Raw genomic sequence first — 19,861 nt, forward strand, 5'->3', positions numbered from 1 at the left:
ACAGGTATATTAATCAGATTCAGCAAGCAAAATGCCGACATTTGAAAACACACTCTGATGGAAAGGCTTCATACACTCACCCCACAAATATTTACTGACTGCCTATCTTAGGTTCAAAACCGTTGTTGGTCTTAGAAATCCGGGAAAAACAAAAACAAAAAAATAACTGTCTTCATAGAAAGAAATTCTGGTGGGAGCAAACTGATAACTTTTTAAAAAGAAAAGGAAAGGAAGGTACACATTGTGTCTGATTTGATTTTTTTAACAATAAGAAATAACTTCAACGGTGTTGAGAGGCAGCGGGAAGATGATCAGGTACGTGAAGCACCGAAGAGCCATGAGGAGACTTGGGGGCTGGACTCTGGGAACCGGACAAGGACGCATGGCGCCCCGGGGGGGCCAGCGGCCAGCAGACTCCCGTGTCACCTCCAGTCCCACCCCTACTCTGGTACCTCATTTTCTTTACTAAGATTTCTATCCGAAGGCTTTAAGCCACTTTTTCTCAAGTTGTTGCTTCTTTTTCTCTCCTTCCCTCCACCCCCACCTCGGAGAACGGGGGACAGAGAAGGTAGGTGTCACTGTTGAGGACTAAGAAATTAAGTCCACATCGAATCTCAATTTTACGTTGGAGAGGCTATTTCCAATGCCTGAGGCCACTGCAGCAAACTTAATTTTTTTAAACACAAGAACGAATGCCTTTCTTGGACTGTCTGGGGATCAAACCCACAACCGTCACTGTTAACGTCACCTTCTACCCACCTGAGCTAACAGCCACCTGGCCAGACCCTCTTTTTACTTAAAAAAGTAAAAAGCTGGGGTGCCTGGGTGGCTCGGTCGGCTGAGTGTCTGCCTTTGGCTCAGGTCATGATCCCAGGGTCCTGGGATCGAGCCCCACATCCAGCCCCACATCGGGCTCCATGGGGAGTCTGCTTCTCCCTCTCCCTCTGCCCCTGCTCATGCTCTCTCTCTCTCACACACACACTAGCTCACTCTCTCTCTCAAATAAATAAATAAAATCTTAGAAAAATAAAACAATAAAAAGTTTGTTGGCCTTCTTGTGTTTCTTTAAAACTAAGGGAAATCCTTCTTCTCCAAAGGAGACTTTTTTTTAAAGAGTGGTGAGACAGGGGGCCGTGATAAGGAGCAGAAAGAGGGGAGACTAGGAAGCAGACAGGGTGAGACTGGGACAGAGACAGATGCTCCAGTCAAGAAGACAGAAGAGCAGAGAGGGGCCGAGGAGCACAGAGGGGCCGAGGTGCTGGGGCTGAGGACAGGAGAGGCCCCAGAGAGAGGAAAGCAGAGCGAGTGGGCAGGGCCAGGTCCCGGGGTGCCGTCTGAAGGGCAGAACGCAGAGTAAGGCCTAGAAAGGGGGAGGCTGGGGCACAGAGGGGCAGCGAGCGAGAGAGAAACTGGATCGGCAGGTGCCACGTCAGCAGGCGTCCCTGCCCCGCTGTGGTGGTTCCCACAGACGCTTGGCCTGGCCCGGGAGAGGCACCTGGAAAGAAACCCGAGCTCCTGGTGAAAGCCTATAAGCTTGAAGCCCAGTCCTAGGAACCTGACAAAGGGCCTCAGCGCGTGGGGCGAACAGAGCGCCGAGAGGCGAGCGCAGAACAGGGGACAGCATGGCCGGCAGGCCTGCCCTGTGGCTGGGCCTTCTGCTCCTGCTTTCCCTCGGAGGCTCCTCAGCTCCAGGTAGGAAGACGCTGAGGGTCAGACAGGTGCTCCCAAGGGGGCCTGGCCTGACTCCTTCCCCTCTGTGTCCCACAGCCTCCCTCCTGAGGCGCCTGAGGGAGCACATTCAGCAGTTTCAAGAGAGCTCGGGCCTGAGCCTGACTTTAGGCCCAGGTGCTGGGGCCCTCCCCAAACAAGGGTGGCTGGGGCAGCCGCTGGACCCCTTCAACACGTCTGACAGGCGGTCCTTCCTGCAGGTGAGGCCAGGAGAAGGGGAACCCCCAGTCCCTGCATCGCTGGGCCCCACAGGCTCATCCTCTGCCTACTGTCAGCGTCCCCGGGGCCCTTAGCTGTGCCCTTGGTCCCCTGGGCTCCCCTCTCTGTCCTCAGCCTCCACATTCTTTGTCCCTCGGGCGCTGTCCTTCCCCCCACTTCTCCCCGTCCTTCAGACTGAGCTTCAAATCCACCACCAACATGTAGGGTCTCAGTACGCAGCAGAAAGTTTGGACCTGCCTCACAACAGAAGCCTGAAGAGCTCTCATGAATGAATGAACAAATGCACCAGATTTCACACCTACTCCGCACACTCTGCCAAGGTCAGCTCACCTAGGTCCCACTTGCAAATCCATCGGCATTTCTTACTTACTCTACGGTCCTCATTTCAATATGCTAGCCCTACCCTTGACCCTGGGGACACAGGACTGAAAAGCTGACAAACTATGGCTCTTACAGATCTTACATTCTAGCTGAAGAGACAAACAGGAAAGAAAAGAACACATAAATAAACAAGCCTATTTCACATACTACCAAATATATAAAGACCCATAAGGGAGGGAGGCTGCAACGAACTGGGAAGAGAGGAGAGGTCAGGACCCTCAATCCGACTTCTTCTTGCCCATCCCGCCCGTTAGCGGTACTGGGTGAATGACCAGCATTGGGCCAGCCAGCGTGGACCCGTGTTCCTGCACCTGGGGGGCGAGAGCCGCCTCGGGTCTGGCTCAGTGATGAGAGGTAAGAAGCAAGGGGGGGAGACACAGCTGGGAAGCTGGTGGGGGCAGGGAGGGGAGCTGCACCTTACGGAGCTGCAGCTTGCATCCCCCCCAACCATATACTCTTCACAGGGCACCCTGCAGCCCTGGCGCCAGCCTGGGGGGCCCTGGTGATAGGCCTGGAACACAGGTTTTATGGCCTGAGTATACCTGCTGGGGGCCTGGACGTGGCCCAGCTCGGCTTCCTGTCCAGCCGGCACGCGTGAGTGAGGGCCGGGAAGTTGTCTGGGGCCGTGGGCCCGAGGAGGTCTGCATCTCGGCCTCCCTGTGTTGCTGTCGTGGTCCTGCGCTGCCTGAAGTGGACCCCTGGGTCTCTGGTTCATGTTTTCTTCTCTTTTTCAGTGTCTCATGCTTTCTCTCTCGATCTCTGGGTTTCTGTCCCCACCCCCCTTTCTTCCTCTCAGGCCATATTTGCACCTCTTTCTGTCTCACTGCAGCCTGCTGGTCCAGACCCCCCACGTCTGGTCCCTGGAGGACACAGACTCCCCACCCACTGGTCTTTGCTTTCTGCCCCCAGCCCTTCAGTTACTGCGCAGATGCAGCCGAGGGATGGGCTGAGCACACACCAGCTCACCACTCCCCCTCGCTCACGTCTCTCACATGCCTCTCATCTCACTTATAGGAAACGAGGCCCCTGGGCTCTGGGTCCGCAGTGAACCCTCTGACCTCCACTTTCTCACACTCCCTGGCCTCCAGCTACACAGAGATCCGTGCTGTTCCCCAGACTTCCGAGCACAGGGCTGCCTGGAGCCTTTCAACTTCCCTCCCTCGCCCCCCCACCCCTACTCGGTTAACAGCCCCTCCTGGTCCCCAGGGTCCTTCACCTGCTCCACTGTTCCGCAGGACTGAGCTGTCCCTCTCCCACCTGGCGGCTCTCTGCCTCCCTCTTGCCTCCCTCCCTATCTCCACCTCTAGCTCTTTGCCTCTGTGTTTCTTTCTGTCTCGCCATTTTTCACAAGCTAAACGGGTTTCTAGCTGCAGGAGGATGGCACTAACCGTTTCAGAAAGTCCGGGAAGAAAGAAAACACTTGGGATGGAAAAGAGGATGTTAGACGCATCCCAACGTCTCTCTTTGTAATTGTGTCTGTCCTTCCCTCGGTGGCTTCTACCCCCCGCCTAGGACCCTTCCTCTCCCTGAGTAGCTCTCCTTTTCTGCCCCCAACCCTTCCCTGTACTTGTCAGCTGTCTGCTTAAAATGCCTCAGAGATTTATCCTCCCGCCTGTTGCCCGGAGGAAGGAGGGTGGAGGCTTTCTGGAGGGGCCTCCCCTGGCCCAGGTGAGCACTTGCTGAGACGGGCGCGGGGCGCGGGGAGCCCTCACACCGACCCCGTGAGAAGAGCCAGACTCCCCCGTCACGTCTCTGGGTCCCCGCCCGCGCAGGGAGGGAATCTTCAGGGACTCCCGGCCAGGAGGGCCCACCGAGCCTCCCCTCTGCCCCCAGGCTGGCGGACGTGGCCTCTGCCCGCCTGGCACTCGCCCGCCTCTTCAACGTCTCCACCTCCAGCCCCTGGATCTGCTTCGGAGGCTCGTACGCCGGCTCCCTGGCTGCCTGGGCCAGGCTGAAGGTCCCCGGGACCCTCGCGGCGGGCTGGGGGAGGGGCCCCATCTCAGAGGACAGGTGTACCCCGTCCCCCCTCGCCCCCCGCACCCTCCCCTCCCCCCCAGAGGAGCTGTCCACGAGCTGTCTTCACCAGAGTCCGCGAGTAGAGGGCAGGGTACGCGGGAGCGACACGGGGGCGGGAAGTGCGGGGTCCCGGGTCCCCCCGCCCGCAGGCTGACGGCTGTCCTCCCTCAGTTCCCCCACCTCATTTTCGCCTCCGTCGCCTCCTCCGCTCCGGTGCGGGCCGTGCTGGATTTCTCCGAGTATAACGAGGTCAGCGCGGCGGGCGGCGGGGGCGGGAGGGGTCCTCAGCGCGGGGAGCCCCTGATCCCTTCCCCCGCCGTCCCACTGCAGGTGGTGTCCAGAAGCCTAAGGAGCACGGCAGTCGGCGGGTCCCCGCAGGTAGGAGATGGGGCCAGTCCGAGGGGGAGCGGGACAGGAGGTCTTGGAAGGTGGGGGTCAGAGGGTGAAGCTTGCAAGGTGGCGGGGTCTGAGGGAGGTCGGCGACCCGGAAGGTGGGCGGACTTTAGAACGCGGGAACTCAGAGATGGGGCGGGCACCGAAAAGCGGGGCGCCCCAGCAGGGGCGGGGCTGATGCGGGCGGGCCTGGGCGGCGACCCTATCAGGAGGGAGAGGTTCTGCGCAGGGTAACGGGGTCGGGGGGAGGCGACCCTACCAGGGGGGAGAGGCTCAGCGGGGCGGGCCCGGGGAGACGGCCGCGAGGAGCACCGCCCGGGGGCGCGGCCTCGGCGGGAGCTCCCAGAAAGTACGCGGGTCCTGGGCAAGGAAAGGCGAGGCCCGGGCCGGAGTCTTCAGCAGCGCGGTCCCTCGCTCCCCGCAGTGCCTGGCGGCGGTGTCCGCAGCCTTCACGGAGGTGGAGCGGCGGCTGCGCGCGGGCCCCGGGGCTCGCGCGGCGCTGCGGGCGGAGCTGGGCGCCTGCTCGTCGCTGGGCCGCACCGAGGACCAGGCGGAGCTGCTGGGGGCGCTGCAGGCCCTGGTGGGGGGCGTGGTGCAGTACGACGCGCAGGCGGGAGCGCCCCTGAGCGTGCGGCGGCTCTGCGGACTCCTCCTCGAAGGCCGGAGCAACGGCAGCAGCTCTGCGCCCTACCACGGGCTCCGGCGGGCAGCGCAGGTGAGCGGCCCTGCGCGCAGCTTGGTGCGGGGGAGGGGGGTCAGCCGGCAGGGGTTCCTGCTCCTCTGCTGGACCTTGGGCCAGCGTGAACCCTTCTGAGCCGTAGTTTCCTCTTCTGTGAAATAGGGGTGACACCTCTGGGCCCTCAGGGAGGTGCAGTGAAGTCGGTCAAGAGAAGCACGCAGTTTGCAGGTGTTAGCGACTGTGGCTGTTACCTCTTTTGCCCATCTTGTTCTGTCCACTTCCCCAGGCCTGCAACAGAGCCTAGCGCAGAGCAGATGCGTAGCAAATGCGTAGCATAGCAAATAGCATTTACAGAAGGAAGGAGGAAATGTAGCCCTCCGGACGGAGTTCTCCCTCAGCCGGGGATTCCAGCCCCGGAATCCGCAGCCACAACAGCTGTTACTTCCCCAGCGCTGTCCGGACCGAATGCTGTACGAAGGGCTTCACATGTATCAGTTCACTGAATCCTCGCAATAGTTCTAGGAGACAGGCACTATTTTTATGCCCACTTACAGATGAGGAAACTGAGGCCCAAGAGATGATGACTTGCGCAGGGTCTCACAGCCGTCCAGTACCTGTAACCCACGGGGACCCATGCACCCACCCGCTCCGACCCCGGACTCCCAGAACTCTGCAGCTCCTCGGACTTCTGACCGTTGACTTGCAAGGACCTATGTACGCTTTCAGGCCTGGGCCCTGACGTGCTGGGGGCACAGGAGGAATTCACGTGTGTCTGCGTGTGTATTGTCCCCTAGATTGTCCTGCACAGCCTGGGCCAGAGGTGTCTGAGCTTCTCCCGAGCAGAGACAGTGGCGCAACTGAAGGTCACAGCCCCCCACGCGTCCAGCGCGGGCGAGCGGCAGTGGCTGTACCAGACTTGTACGGAGTTCGGCTTCTGTGAGTGACCCGCCGCACCCTCACCCCCAAACAGACATTCTGTGCTGTGCCCGGACGAGCTGTCTCATGGGGGTCTGGACTGGCTTTCATTTCGGTGGGACAACTGGCCAGACTCCTGGGCCTCGTTTAGCCTGCGGGGGTGGGGCTGGCGGGTAGACACCCCCCTGGAGTGTGCGTGTGCTCGGCACCCTCACATACCTTCTCTCACACACAGCCCTCCACACGGGTGATCATCCCGCCAGTCTGCTCTTCGCCCGTGTCCCAGTCCCGGAAGGGCCCTACCGGCTCCCTACTTACCGTCTAGAAACCCTGGCAGTGTTTCTCATGCCCCCTTCTCTTTGTCCCCACAGCCTGCCAGTCCCTGAGCCCTGCCCGCTCTTCACCTCAGCCCCCTCTCTATTCCCAGCTCTGCTGTCCCCGTGGAGGCCCCCAGCCCCTCCTGCCTCCATCCCTGACCCAGCCTCCTCTCTGGTCTCCAGGCCTTCTTTTCACCCATACAATCCAATTTCCTCACCGAGTCGAGAGAGATCTTTCTAAATACGACTTTGTCCTTTCTCTACTCAAAACCCATGGCTCCTCAGTGACCCTAGGGTGGGGTTGCCAAATAAAATACAGGATGCCCAGTTACATTTGAATTTCAGATAAACATTTTTTTAGTGCCCGTCCCAAATATTGCATGGGACATACTTACACTAAAAAAGTGTTTATCTGAAATTCAAATGTAACTGGACATCCTGTAATTTTATTTGCTAAATCTGGGTACACTACCCCAGAGTTCAGATCCTTTCCACATCTCCTGAAGGCAATGAAGATATGGTTTAAAGCAAAGGGTTCAAATTCCAACTTCGTTTCATAGCTATGTGATCTTGTGCAAACTTGGGCAAATAACCTAAGCTCTCCCTCTGTGCCTTAGTTTCCACATCTGTAAAATGGGAATAACAATAGTGTTTCTCTCATAAGGTTATGTCCAGGATTAAGGGAGGTAATATATGTCACACGCTGAGAATAACACTGGTACATAGCACATACTCATCAGGTACTTACTATTATTATTTTTACAAAACTTTACATATTTTGACCCCCCAATATACCAGTTTTCCTGACACCTCAGGAACTTTGCCCATACTCTTCACTTGTCCTGGATTACTCATCTTCCTCTCGTCACACAGTTCACTCATCTTCAAGTCTCAATACATGATGCCTCCTCCTCAGGAAGCCTTACCTGATTGCCGGAGCTAAGTCTGCCTCCTGGCCTCCCCTTCTACCCCCTCCACAGTTCTGTTTTTCTCCCTAGCACTTCCCACAGTCTCATCATACATACCTTATTGCTCGTCTCCCCCTCTGCACTGAGTCCTGTCACTGCAGAGCCTGGGACTGTCTCGGTTGCTACTGGGCTCCCAATACGGTTCACGAGGCATCTGAGCATAGAGGAGGTGCTCAATGAATGGTGGAGAAAGGAGAGAGTGAGTGGAAGGCTAAGGGAGTTAGATGTAGGCTGAAGGCTCGGGGGAGCTAGGGATTTTAAGCGAGGGAGACATGGTCCAGTTTGTGCTTTACGCTCCCATGTCCCCTTGTCTCTCTAGCTGAGTACACGTGCTGTCTCCCCTCTTTATGGGGCTTTCTCTTTTGTGTCTTTGCTTGGCTCGCTCTTCCTAATTCCTGAAGGTGCTTTCCTGGAGCCTGTCATGCTCCCTCTGGGATTCCTCCTACCCCAGGCCTTGTCCATCACAGACACGACGTCCTGGGCGGTCGCCATCTGAGGGCGGGGGTGTCTCTCTGACGGGACCGTGAACTTACTGAAGGGAGGGTATGGAGCAGTTTTGGTCATCACCAGGGAAAGCTCTGTAAGTGATTATTAAAGGGGAGGGCTGTAGGCCCCACACTGATAGATACCTCCCTCCACAGATGTCACCTGTGAGGACCCCAGATGCCCTTTCTCCCAGCTCCCAGCGCTGCCCTCCCAGCTAGAGCTATGTGAGCAGGTGTTCGGGCTCTCAGCCTCATCCATCGCGCAGGCCGTGGCCCAGACCAACTCCTACTATGGCGGCCAGACCCCGGGGGCCAGCCAGGTGCTGTTCACTAATGGTGAGCCTGCCGTCAGAACCTGCCTCCTAGATCTCCACTAGCCTGCGTGGCAGCACACCATTCTTCCCTTTCTTACCAGGGGACACAGACCCCTGGCACGTGCTGAGCGTAACACAAGCCTCGGGACCCTCGCAGTCAGCCCTTCTCATCCCTGGTGCGTCCCACTGCATGGACATGGCGCCCGAGAGGCCCTCAGACTCCCCCAGCCTCCGCCTAGGGCGCCAGGTAAGAGAGCAGAGGCTCGGGGTGACTGGCATGTCATTTGCGTATCGATTTGCATGTGCCCGCCCCCTGCTGGGCGGGAGTCTGACCTTCACAGTTGTGCGCACCTCTCCGCAGAGCATCTTCCAGCAGCTGCAGACCTGGCTCGGGCCGGCAAAAGGGAGCCAGGAGCCCGGTGAGCAGGGGGGCTGAGGGGCTTTTACCCCCGCCACCCCCTGCGTGGCCACCTGGACGTAGTCACAGGACGGGAGAAAGCAGCTCGTGTTGAACGAGGAAATTTCCGGGAAGTGGGCTTCAGTACCTGTTTCCACAAACGTCCTCACTCCTGATTGAAAGTGTGTGTGTGACCAAGAGTTGGATAAATATAAGCGGAGAATTATTCTCGTTGTGAATATTGGTTTTTTAATTTTATTTTTTAGAGGGCATTTTATTAACCGTTTCATGGCTATCCTTTTTTATTGTTTAAAGTATGTTCTGTAAAGCTGCTTTGTGTCATAGAATTCTGGAACGATCTCACATCGATTTATTTTTTTCCTACTTTCAGAAACACAGCAGTCTTGGTAGGAGTCAGCTTCTCCGTCAGTCTGTTCGGGCTGCCATGAGAAGACACACTGTAGATGGGGTGGCTCATGGCCCGCTGCTAGGCATTTCTCACGGTTCTGGAAACCGCCAAGTGTGGGATCAAGGCACCGGAAAACCAGGTGTCTCGTGAGACCTCGCTCCCTGGTTCATACTCAGCTGTCTTCTCTCTGTGTCCCCCACACGGCAGAAGGAATATTGGTATTTTAAATGCCAAATGTCAGAGCAATGTGCCCCGGCCCAAGTCCTGCTCAGACCCTGCTCAGACCTCAGACCCTGAGCTGTCCCTGCTTCTCACAGGTCCTTCTCTCTCTCTCAATCTTCCTTCCTAAGCCTTCACTCACCATCACTTCCCACCACCAGATGCTACTCTGACACCCTGATAGGGACGCCCCGGGCTTTGGGAGGGCAGGAAGTAGCAAGTCAGGGGGACAGCATCTCTGGGGAGCTGGGAAGGGCAGAAGTAAAGACAAGTCAGGATGAGAGAAGGGGTAAGAGAAACCACAGGCCACGCTCCTGTGAGGAAGTCGCTCCTTGCCTATCTTGACTCCAAACCCTCAGGACGAACTCTTTTTTCCTGCCTAGAGCTAACCCAGCCCTGTTCAGCAGGTGCTACCCTGTCCCGCTTACTGACCTCAAGCCATTGCCCCTCATGCTGGGGTCCAGCCTCAGAGCCTCCCTGTGTGTGTTCAGCTGGTACACCACGGTCTGACGCAGCGTGGGCGCTCAGTGCCTGTTGGGGAATGAAAGGATGGGGTCTAACCTCAACTCTTCACACACTTTTGGTTTTCCTTCCACTTGGCCGGATGCAGCTTCCCTCCATCTCCTTTGCAAACTTCTTTGCAACTTGACATCCGCACGCATTTGGGTTTGGTGCGAGGCTTTGTCCTCAAGCATTCTCGGAGCTCCCCTGGCAGGGGGCCTGCGGGCCCAGGCTGAACTATCGGGTGTACGTCGTGGAGTGCGTCGTGGCTCTGGGGTGGCCTGAGTCCCCAGGCTGGCTGCCGGTGACCGGGCAGCCCACTGTTTTCACCCAAGATTGCTGTGCGGACAGCATCACTGTCCGCCTGCATGAGTCTCTGTTACAGAAGGATGGACAATTCTGAGGTGCTCTCCCTCCCTGGCCTCCCTGGCCCATACTTGGCCCCCACTATCTATTCTCTACCTGGCAACCACAGTGATGCTTTCAAAAGGTAAATTGGGTCATGTTACTCTTCTGCTTAAAACCCTCAGATCACTTCCAGCTACAACCTGAATAAAGTCTGAATTCCCTCCCGTGGCTACGAGGCCCTGCATACTTTGGCTTTTGAGCTCTTCTCTGAACTCACTTCCTACTACTCTCGACACTGCATGCCAACCACGTGGCCTCTGATTACTTAACATCCAGAGCCACGTCCTACCTCAAGTCCTCACATTAGCTGCTCCCTCTGCCCAGAGGTTGTGCCCTTTAATGACCTTTATTTTTTTAAAGATTTTATTTATTTATTTGACACAGAGAGAGAGCACAAGCAGGGGGAGCAGCCGAGGGAGAAGCAGGCTCCCCACTGAGCTGGGAGCCCGAGGTGGGGCTCCATCCCAGGACCCTGAGATCATGACCTGAGCTGAAGGCACATGCTTAACCGACTGAGCCACCCAGGCGTTCTCTTTAATGACCTTTAAGTGACTTCTTCCTTCTTAACATGGAGGCTCAACTCCAATGTCACCTCCTCCAAGAGGCCTTTCCTGACTGCTCCCAGGTCCCAGTCACTCCCTGTCACATTACCTGTTTTATGAACTTCCCAGCCACCAGCACTATCTGAAATGACCTTGTTTTATTTTCATTTTTGTTCAACTCCTCCATACTAGAATGCCCACTCCCTGAGAGAGGGGCTTGTGCCATCCCAGCAAACACACCCATATGGGTTCCATGTTTCACAACCTCATCAACTGTCATGTGAACTCTCTTTTCTAGAAGCTCAAAGAATGCAAAATTGGATCAAAGATTGCAAAAATACTTCTCAGGACCAGGAGGATTGGTAAATTTGTGGTTCCCCTGCCTAATACTTTCGTTTACCAGTTATGCTCTATATCCTAGAAAATATTTGAATTTTAATGAGGATAAACAGTTTTGAGGAATGTAGAAGCATTGTGCTCTGAAGACCCCTGGTCTGTCTCATGCAAATTCCACCCTTAAACATGATCAAGTAGGGCTTCTTTCCGGGGCGATCTGCTTTGGAGGTCTCTGCTCTGGGGCGGATGCACGCATAACCTTATCCCAAAGTGAGAATTCCAGGGACCCTGTCAAAATGCCAGTCTATGCTCACTCTGTAGACCATACTCTCAACGTGACAGAAATCTCTCACATTGAATCTAGAGAAGAACAAAGGTGGAGGACTAGTACTACCTCATCAAAAGATTTCCTATAAAGCTCCAATAATGAGGACAATGTGGTTTGGGCATTACAGGTAGACAAATAGATCAACGAGGCAGGACAGAGTCCAGAAGTAGATACACACACACACACACACACACACACACACACACACGATCAATTACTTGTCTACAAAGATGCCAATGCTAATCAGGGAGGAAGAAAAGTCTTTAAAACAAGTGATTCTAGAACAGTTGGATAAATTATAGACCTTCTCTCAATCTCTTTTGCAAACTTCTTCGCAACATGACATCTGAATGGGTCTGGGTTGGGTGCTGCTAGGCTGTTTTCTCTTCCCGAGCATTCTCTGAGCTTCAGAGCTTGGGGGAAAAATGTAACCTCATCCCTACTCATACCATACTCAAAAATTAATACAAGGGCATCATAGATCTAAACATAAAGCTAAAACTATAAAATATCTAGAAAAAACAGAAAAATTATTTATGACCTTGTAGTAGGCAAGTATTTCTTAGGGAGAAAAGAATAGCGTAAGATACACAAAAAGAGATAAATTGACATCAGAATGAAAACTTCTCATTAAAAAAAATTCTCATTAAAAAACATTAAGGAGTGGAAAGACAAGGGAAAGACTGAAGGAAAACATGCACACTACATGCATTTGGCAAATGATCTGTGTCCAGATTAAAGAATTCCCGGAAATCAATTTTAAAAAGACAAGCCAGTGACAAATAGGAGAGAGGAAGCCCTGCTCGGCGACTTGGGTCAGAATCTTTTCGGGTCAGAATTGGGATTTGAGAAGGATGCGCGAGAGGGTTCGTTCATTCAAACCAAATGTCAAACTTCTCTCCTTTTCCCATCATCCACCGTGGGGGAGCGCGAACTAGGAAGGATGTGGGATTAAAAAAAAAAAAAATTGTGTTTCTTTTTTGGTTTTTTTTTTGGGCCCCCCCCCCCCCCCCCCCCCCCCCCCCCCAATTTGAAGAACCGGTGGTGCTCTCGGTTCTTGTTTACATCTTCGGAATAGGCGGACTGTGGCCGGCGGCTGGCCGGTTAGCTCAGTTGGTTAGAGCGTGGTGCTAATAACGCCAAGGTCGCGGGTTCGATCCCCGTACGGGCCACGTGAGTACCTGTTTTACCGTTTCTGAGCACAGTCCCCATGGATCGTCCCCAGAGGACACCACTGCTGAGCCGAAATTCTTGTGAGAGCTGTTTTGACCTAACGTCTTGTTCTTGTTTTCTTTTTTTTTAAGAAGTAACAGACGAAAGCTAAAGTGGAGAGTATTTTTAAAGGAAATTGAGCAAAGTAGAGCGGGTACAGTGAGGCAAGAGGGGGATAGGAAGAGTTGGAGAATTTCCTGTTTTGTGTTGGAAAAAAAGCTGAAATGGTTTTGGCTCATATTACACTTTCAGTAAGGACTAAGAAAGCTTTTTTTTTTTTTTTTTTTCTTTTTTCTGGGTAGCTGGTTAGAGCCTGGTGCTAATAACAGCAAGGTCGCAGGTTCGATCCCCGCACGGGCCACTGCCTTTATTTTGATGCTTAATTTCTGAAAAAGTCGCTTTTTAACGTTAGAGCTTATTTTCCAAAGGGATGACATATTCAGAAATTGAATCTGAAATGTTCTAACCTTTTGCGTCATTGATGGAGGGAATGTGCACGGGGGAGGCTTTGGGAAACTTAAGAGCACGGGGGAAGATGACCTCCGTAATGTTCACACAAAGCATGTTCTGCCGAAACTGTGAGCATTAAAAGAACCCCAAAAGAAAATTATGTATTATTTTACATTTTCTTTTTTAAATCTCTCCACTCTTTAGAATGTGATAATTAGCTGTTATTCTGTGTCTGGTAGATGCTGGAGATAAATTGTTATGTGAAAAAAGCAGAAACTCAAACGCTTTGTATAAGATTCTGATTCTTCTATTTTAAAATCAGCTTTATTATGAGATGATTTACATGCAATAAAATGCACCCATTTTAAGCATAGAATTTGACATATTTATACACGCAAGTAACAACCGCGGCAAAGTAGAGACCATTTCCATGATCCCCAAAAGTTCCTTCGTGCTCTGTGGTAGTAAGAATAATGCCCTCCCCCAAAGATGTCCACATCCTAATCCCTGAAGTCTACAAATATGCTATTGTTCATGGCAAAAGAGACTTTGCACATGCAGTTAAGGAGTGCTGCTGACCCATTTTAGACTGACCTCCAGAACTGTAAGATAGTAAGTTTATGTTGTTATAAACCACTGAATTTGTTGTGATTTGTTACAACTGCAATAGGAAACTGATATATACCCCTTCCCAAGACTTATACCTTCATCCCAGCCCCAGCCAACTACAGGTCTTCCTTCTGTCGTGATGGTTCTGCGTTTTCTAGAATATCTTATAAATCATAGACTATATACTCTTGTGTTCCTGGCTTCTTGTGCGCAGCACAATACTTCTGAGATTCATTCATGTATCAGTAGCTTATTCCATTTTATTGCTGAATTGTACTCCATTGTACAGATACATCCGTACATTTGCTTTCCATTCACATATAAATAGACATTTTCACTGTTTTCATTTCATTTCTAGCTATTATGAAGAGCGCTGCTGTGAAGATTAATGGAACAAATCTTTGTGTGGACATATGTTGCATTAGTCAGGGTTCTCCAGAAAAAGAGAGGGAGAGACTTTAAGGAATTGGCACAGGCCATTGTGAAGGCTGGCAAATCCACATCTGCAGGTTTGGTCAGCAGAGTGGAGACCCAGAAAAGAACCGATGTTGTAGCTCCAGTCAAAAGGCAGTCTGCTGGCAGAATTCCCTCTTCCTCAGGAAAGGAAGGTCTTTTTTCTTTTAAGGACTTCAACTGATTGGACGAGGCCCACCCACAATACGAAGAGTAATCTGCTTTACTCAAAGTCCACTGGTTTTTTGGGGTTTTTAAAAGATTTTATTTATTTATTTGACAGAGAGAGAGAGTGCAAGCAGGGGGAGAGGGAGAAGCAGAATCCCCGCTGAGCAGGGAGCACTGCTCGGTGCCTGATCATGACCTGAGCTAAAGCAGATGCTTAACCTACTGAGCCACCCACGTGCCCCAAAGTCCACTGGTTTAAATATTAATCTCATCTGAAAAATATCTTCACAGCAACATCTAAACTAATGTTTGACCAAATATCTGGATACTGTGGCCTAGCCATGTTGACACATAAAGTTAACCATCACATATGTTTTCATTTCTTTTGGGGTAAAATACCTAGGAGTGGAATTGCTGGGTCTTTTGGTCAATGTATGTTTGCCTTTATAAGAAACCACCAAATGTTCTCCAAAATGGTACCGCCATTTTACATTCCAAACAATACTTTATGAGAGTTCCATTTGTTCCAAACTTCTCCAACATTTGATATTGTCAGACTTTTAAATTTTAGACAGTCTACTGGATTTGAAGTATTATCTCATTGTGGTGTTAATTTGCATTTGCCATAACTGATAATGAGTATTTTTTCATGTACTTATTGGCTATTTATATATCTTCTTGTTTGAAGTGTGTGTTCAAGTCTTTTGCGCATGTTTTTCTTGGGTTTTGTCATTTAGTACTGAGTTGTAAAAGTATTTATATATTCTGGATACATGTCCTTTCTTAGTTATGTATCTGAATATTCTCACAGTCTGTGACTTGCCTTTTCATTTCCTTACTTTTGATGGAGAACATTTGATCAGATGTTTGTATTTTATAATTCATGCAAAGATATTCTCCAGGGTTATGATGATCTTCTATGTTTTTTTCTCAGAGTTACATAAACTAGGCTTTTGTTTAGGTATATAATGTAATTTCAGCTAATTTTCACATATACTATAACTTTTACATATACTGAAATAAAGATCAAAGTTAATTTTTTTTCCATATGGCTATCCTAATCTTGCAGCACTATTTTTTTTTTGAAGACTGTTCTTCTTCCATCCATTGTATCGACAACTCTGTCAAAAGTCAATTTATTTTATATGTATACCTCTATTTTTGAAGTCTCTATTGTGTCCCATTAATCTATATGGCTATCCTATGCATATTTTTAAAGTAATATGTGGACCCATTAGGATGGCTCTTATTTTTTTTAAAAAAGCAAACAGAAAAGAACAAATGTTGGTGAGGATGTAGACAAACTGGGACCCTTAGGGATTACTAGTGGAAATATAAAATGGTGCAGCCTCTGGGGAAAACGGTATAGTGATTCCTCAAAAAATTGACCATAAAATTGCCATATGCTTCAGCAATTCCACTTCTGGGTGCCCGCCCAAAAGAAGTGAAAGGAGGGACTCAAACAGATATTGTACAGTCATTTAACAGCAGCTTTATTCACAATAGCCAGAACCACAAAGCCACCCATGTACCCATTGACAGATGAATGGATAAACTGAAGGTGTTATAGACATACAGTGGAATATTATTCAGCCCCAGCAAGGAAGGACATTCTGACACCTGCTACGACATAGATGAAACCTGAAGGCCTTATGCATAAAATAAGCCAGTCACTAAAAGAAAATAGTGGATCATTCCATTTATATGAGGTACCTAGCACCGTCAAAATCACAGGGAGGGAGAGCAGAGAGCTGGGTGCTAGGGGTGGAGAGGAGGAGCATGGGGAGTTAGTGTTTCATGGGTCAGAGTTTCGGTTGGAGAAGATGAAAGAGTTCTGCAGGTGGACACTGGTGATGGGTGCACAGCAACAGGAAGGTGCTGAACTCCACCGAACTGTACACTTAAAATTGTTAAAATGATCAATTTTATGTTATGTATAATTTATCATAATAAAAAATATCAGTATTTTAAAAAGAAATTTGTGGAGAGTCTTTGAGAACTATGTAAATAGCTTCATCTTCCTCAAAGTTGTACCTACTAGTTTGGCATCCATTCATAATTCTAGTATGAATCAATTATTCCTGCAATCATTTCAAATCAACAATGTAAAAAGCCTATTTTTCTTTTTACATGGATTGTTTGAAATTCCATTATAAGGAAGAGCTTCCCCTTCTCACCCGTCTGTCTGTCTATCTCAAATGAATGCACAGATTCCTGCTCAAAGAATTATAATCACTAATCATGTATTTTGATGCTCAGATTGTTACAAATCTGGCCGATGTGGACCCTTCAAACCAACTTCTGTGTCTTTCTGACATGTATCATCATTTTTTAGGAAGTTCTTAATTTGGGGGACAAGAAAAAGCCCCACATTTATATTGTAATTTGGGGGGCCCCAATCTTGAGATCAGCTATTTTTCAAAGGAGCTCTGGATGCTCTTACCAGGGAACGGTTTTTAGAAATCAAGTTCTAGGTTCTCAATAAGCTCATTGCCCCCAGGCCCTCTCACCGATGGAGACAAGAAATCTGCACACACGTACATGTGCATATCTATGTCTATTTCAATATTGATAGCTAGCTATCTATAGATAGAACCATGATTTCACAGGGATGTCTCCAACTATAATCCAACAACCCAGGGTTTATTTTATTCTGTATTTGCCAGCAGATAAACCTAGCTCCCACTATCTCCGATCTGTTTTATTAACGGGAAAAGATAGCAGCACCTTGAAGAGAATCAGGGATTCTGGCAATGCTGGGAAGCTAAGCCCAACTTCCAGCAGTCACGCGCAACTTCCCTGTTCATTTCTGTGTAAAGAAAGCCCCATTCTTCCTTACTGTGAGTCTCCCCTGCGGGTCTCTTTTACTCCTCATACAAAACACCCCCCTTCTGATGCTTCTGGTCGCCGAATGTGTGGAGGTCTTCCCCCACAACAAGGAGTTCTCTGGCACACCGAGTGGGGGGCTCGCGATTTCACTCAGTTCTGACACTATCTACCTGGAGATAGTTCAGATCCCACGGGTTAAGCGCTCAGTCCCACAACACTCCCAGCGCACTGAGGTCTCCAGGTCATCCACAGCTTCTGTCCGATTTGGCTAAAATCCCACGTTCCCATGGCCCCCTCCTGTGGTTCCCTTAATTTGCTAGAGCAGCTCACAGAACTCAAGCGAACCAGTGTACACATCCTTTAGGATGTGATAAAGGATGCGGATGAACACCCAGATGTAAAGGGCGGGCGGGCTGGGGTGTGTGGGAAAGGCACGGGGTCTCCACGCCCTGTCCTGGGGCGCCCCCCCACACCTCCGCCTGTTCACCAGCCTGGAAGCGCTCTGAACCCCCACTTTGGGGATCTTATAAATGCTTCATGATCAGGTCGGCACGATCATTAATTCCATTTCTAGCCCTTCTCCCTTCTCAAGCGAACGGAGGGTGGGACGGAAAATTCCCAGCTTCCGGTCATGGCTTGGTCTTTCCCATGACCCCCACCCCACCCCTACCCCCAGGAGCCCACCTGGAGTCGCCTCATCGGAACAAAAGACACTCCCGTCACCCGGGAAGCGACAAGGGCTTCAGGAGCCCTGGGCCACAGACCAGTGTCTACTCCGTCCTGGCGCTTTGTTTCAAAGCGGAGCTTCCACGTGGCAGAAGACCCCCCAAGGGCCTTGTAAAGCGGCTCGGGGTAGGACCGGAGTGGGGCTGTAACTGTTCTGCTTAATGGCCCTCCTCTGCATTGACGCCCCTTTGGGACATGCTGCGTCACCATGTTTGTCAATGTTCCCTGGGGAAAATGCATATTCTCTATACGAGGTTCCAAAAAGTCTACCTTCTTGATTAGGCTGCCCTGGTTCTTTATATCCTTTCTTATTTTAGGTTCACGTCACCTTGCTCGTGCTGAAGGTGTCCTTTTAAAGTCTTTATTATTCCTGCTTTTAAACCTATTTCTTATATCTTCCGTAATTTTTATTTTATAAATGTAGTTAGTACATTCTTTAGTCCGTAACTATGTATAAGTGTTCTGACTTTATTGGATTCATAGCCTTTAACCTTCAAAACTGATCTCTTTTGTCATGTTTAATTTGGGGGGGCTTGAATTCAAAATTATCACATGTCAAGATCATGAACCCTGCCTTTTCATGGTTTGCTCCTGGTGTATCTTAGCCCATTTCTTTTTTTTTTTTAATGAACGTATTTTTTTATTATGATGTTGTGTTAGTCACCATACAGTACTCCATTAGTTTTTGATGTAGTGTAGCCCATTTCTTTATTTTCTTCTCTCTGAACAATTTTGCTTTAGATGTACATCTTAACAATATATTGTTACATTTTGCTCTGCGAGCCAATTTGAAAACATTTTAACATATGACTTAAGCCCATTAATATCTAATGATATGATTGATACATTTGTTCTTAACTCTGTCATATTTTGTCATTATAATGTGTATTTCTTGTATTTCTTTTTTGATATTTCTTTTCTCATTTAAAAAGTTTCTTGTGACATCTAGGATGGTTTGAATTTTTGTCCTAGCAGTTACCTTAATCCTCCTGTTTCCCCCATTTATTTACCCTATCTAACTTGTTTTTTCCCCAGTTTTATTGTTGTTGTTGTTGTTGTTGGCCATTCACTCTTGCTTACTGTCTATGTGGTGGTCTGTACATTTATTTTGTTTCCTCTTTCCTTTCCCTTCTTTTCCTATTTTTACATGCATTATTTCTTTTGTGCCAGAATAGAAACATTTAAAATTATGCTCCCACCTCTGCCCTTGCATTTATTTTAGTCGTAGATCTACAATTAAATATATTAAATGTTCATCCAATGAAGTTTCTTTATTTCTTAACTAAATGAACCCATCCTATCATATACTCTGCAAGAAGAGTCCAGTATGGGCATATTTAAAACTCTCTTCTATAGTCCTGATTCTTGAAGATCTCAGCTTGGCTAGATATAGAATTCTTGCTTCACTCTTCTATTTTTTTCATGCTAATCTAATTTTTTTATATTGCTCTTCAGAAGTCTGATGCTAGGCTTCTTCTATTTATAGAAACTTCTGGGATTATAGATTTAATTATTATTTATATTTTATTGACCATTTTTCTTTCTCTCAGAAACTCCAATTACTCGTATATTGGAATTTCTTTGCCTGCTTTTTATTTAAATCATTTTTATCTGACCCATTTTACTTCTTTCTTTATCTCCTTTTCATTTTCTCAGCAGGTTCTCTTTCTTCCATTCTCATTCCAAACATTTGTGTTGTAAATTTATTCTCCCTTGGGTGCCTTGTAATGTAGTCTTCATTTCTGATGTGATTTTTCTTTTTTTCTTGCATTTTTTTCTACGTTCAACCAACTTTCATTTCATTTCTTCCCATTTTTGTCCATCTGTTTTAATTTTTTGAATTTCTAAGTTAAAGTGAT

The 19,861-nt window shown here is 49.5% G+C and overlaps 1 protein-coding gene and 1 non-coding gene across 2 annotated transcripts; both read left to right on the forward strand.

Annotated features, from left to right (window-relative positions):
- The first annotated feature begins 1,622 nt into the window (after positions 1-1,622).
- On the forward strand, positions 1,623-8,851 carry PRSS16 (serine protease 16). The gene is made up of 12 exons (XM_032399020.1): positions 1,623-1,692; positions 1,768-1,928; positions 2,583-2,682; positions 2,793-2,922; positions 4,162-4,285; positions 4,516-4,593; positions 4,675-4,722; positions 5,162-5,452; positions 6,211-6,352; positions 8,258-8,437; positions 8,517-8,662; positions 8,777-8,851. The coding sequence occupies exons 1-12, from the start codon at positions 1,623-1,625 to the stop codon at positions 8,849-8,851; spliced, it is 1,545 nt and encodes a 514-aa protein (XP_032254911.1).
- Positions 8,852-12,653: 3,802 nt separating this feature from the next.
- On the forward strand, positions 12,654-12,727 carry TRNAI-AAU. The gene has a single exon. It is a non-coding gene; the product is annotated as a tRNA-Ile (tRNA).
- Positions 12,728-19,861: the final 7,134 nt, after the last annotated feature.

Source organism: Phoca vitulina, unplaced genomic scaffold, assembly GCF_004348235.1.
Source record: "Phoca vitulina isolate PV1807 unplaced genomic scaffold, GSC_HSeal_1.0 scaffold125, whole genome shotgun sequence".
In the NCBI taxonomy this organism is placed as follows: domain Eukaryota; kingdom Metazoa; phylum Chordata; class Mammalia; order Carnivora; family Phocidae; genus Phoca; species Phoca vitulina.

Coding starts and splice junctions, on each gene's coding strand:
- PRSS16 (XM_032399020.1), top strand. CDS start 1,623: ATGGCCGGCAGGCCTGCCCTGTGGCTGGGCCTTCTGCTCCTGCTTTCC. Junction 2,683..2,792: donor GTCTGGCTCAGTGATGAGAG/GTAAGAAGCAAG, acceptor TACTCTTCACAG/GGCACCCTGCAGCCCTGGCG. Junction 4,723..5,161: donor CAGTCGGCGGGTCCCCGCAG/GTAGGAGATGGG, acceptor CGCTCCCCGCAG/TGCCTGGCGGCGGTGTCCGC.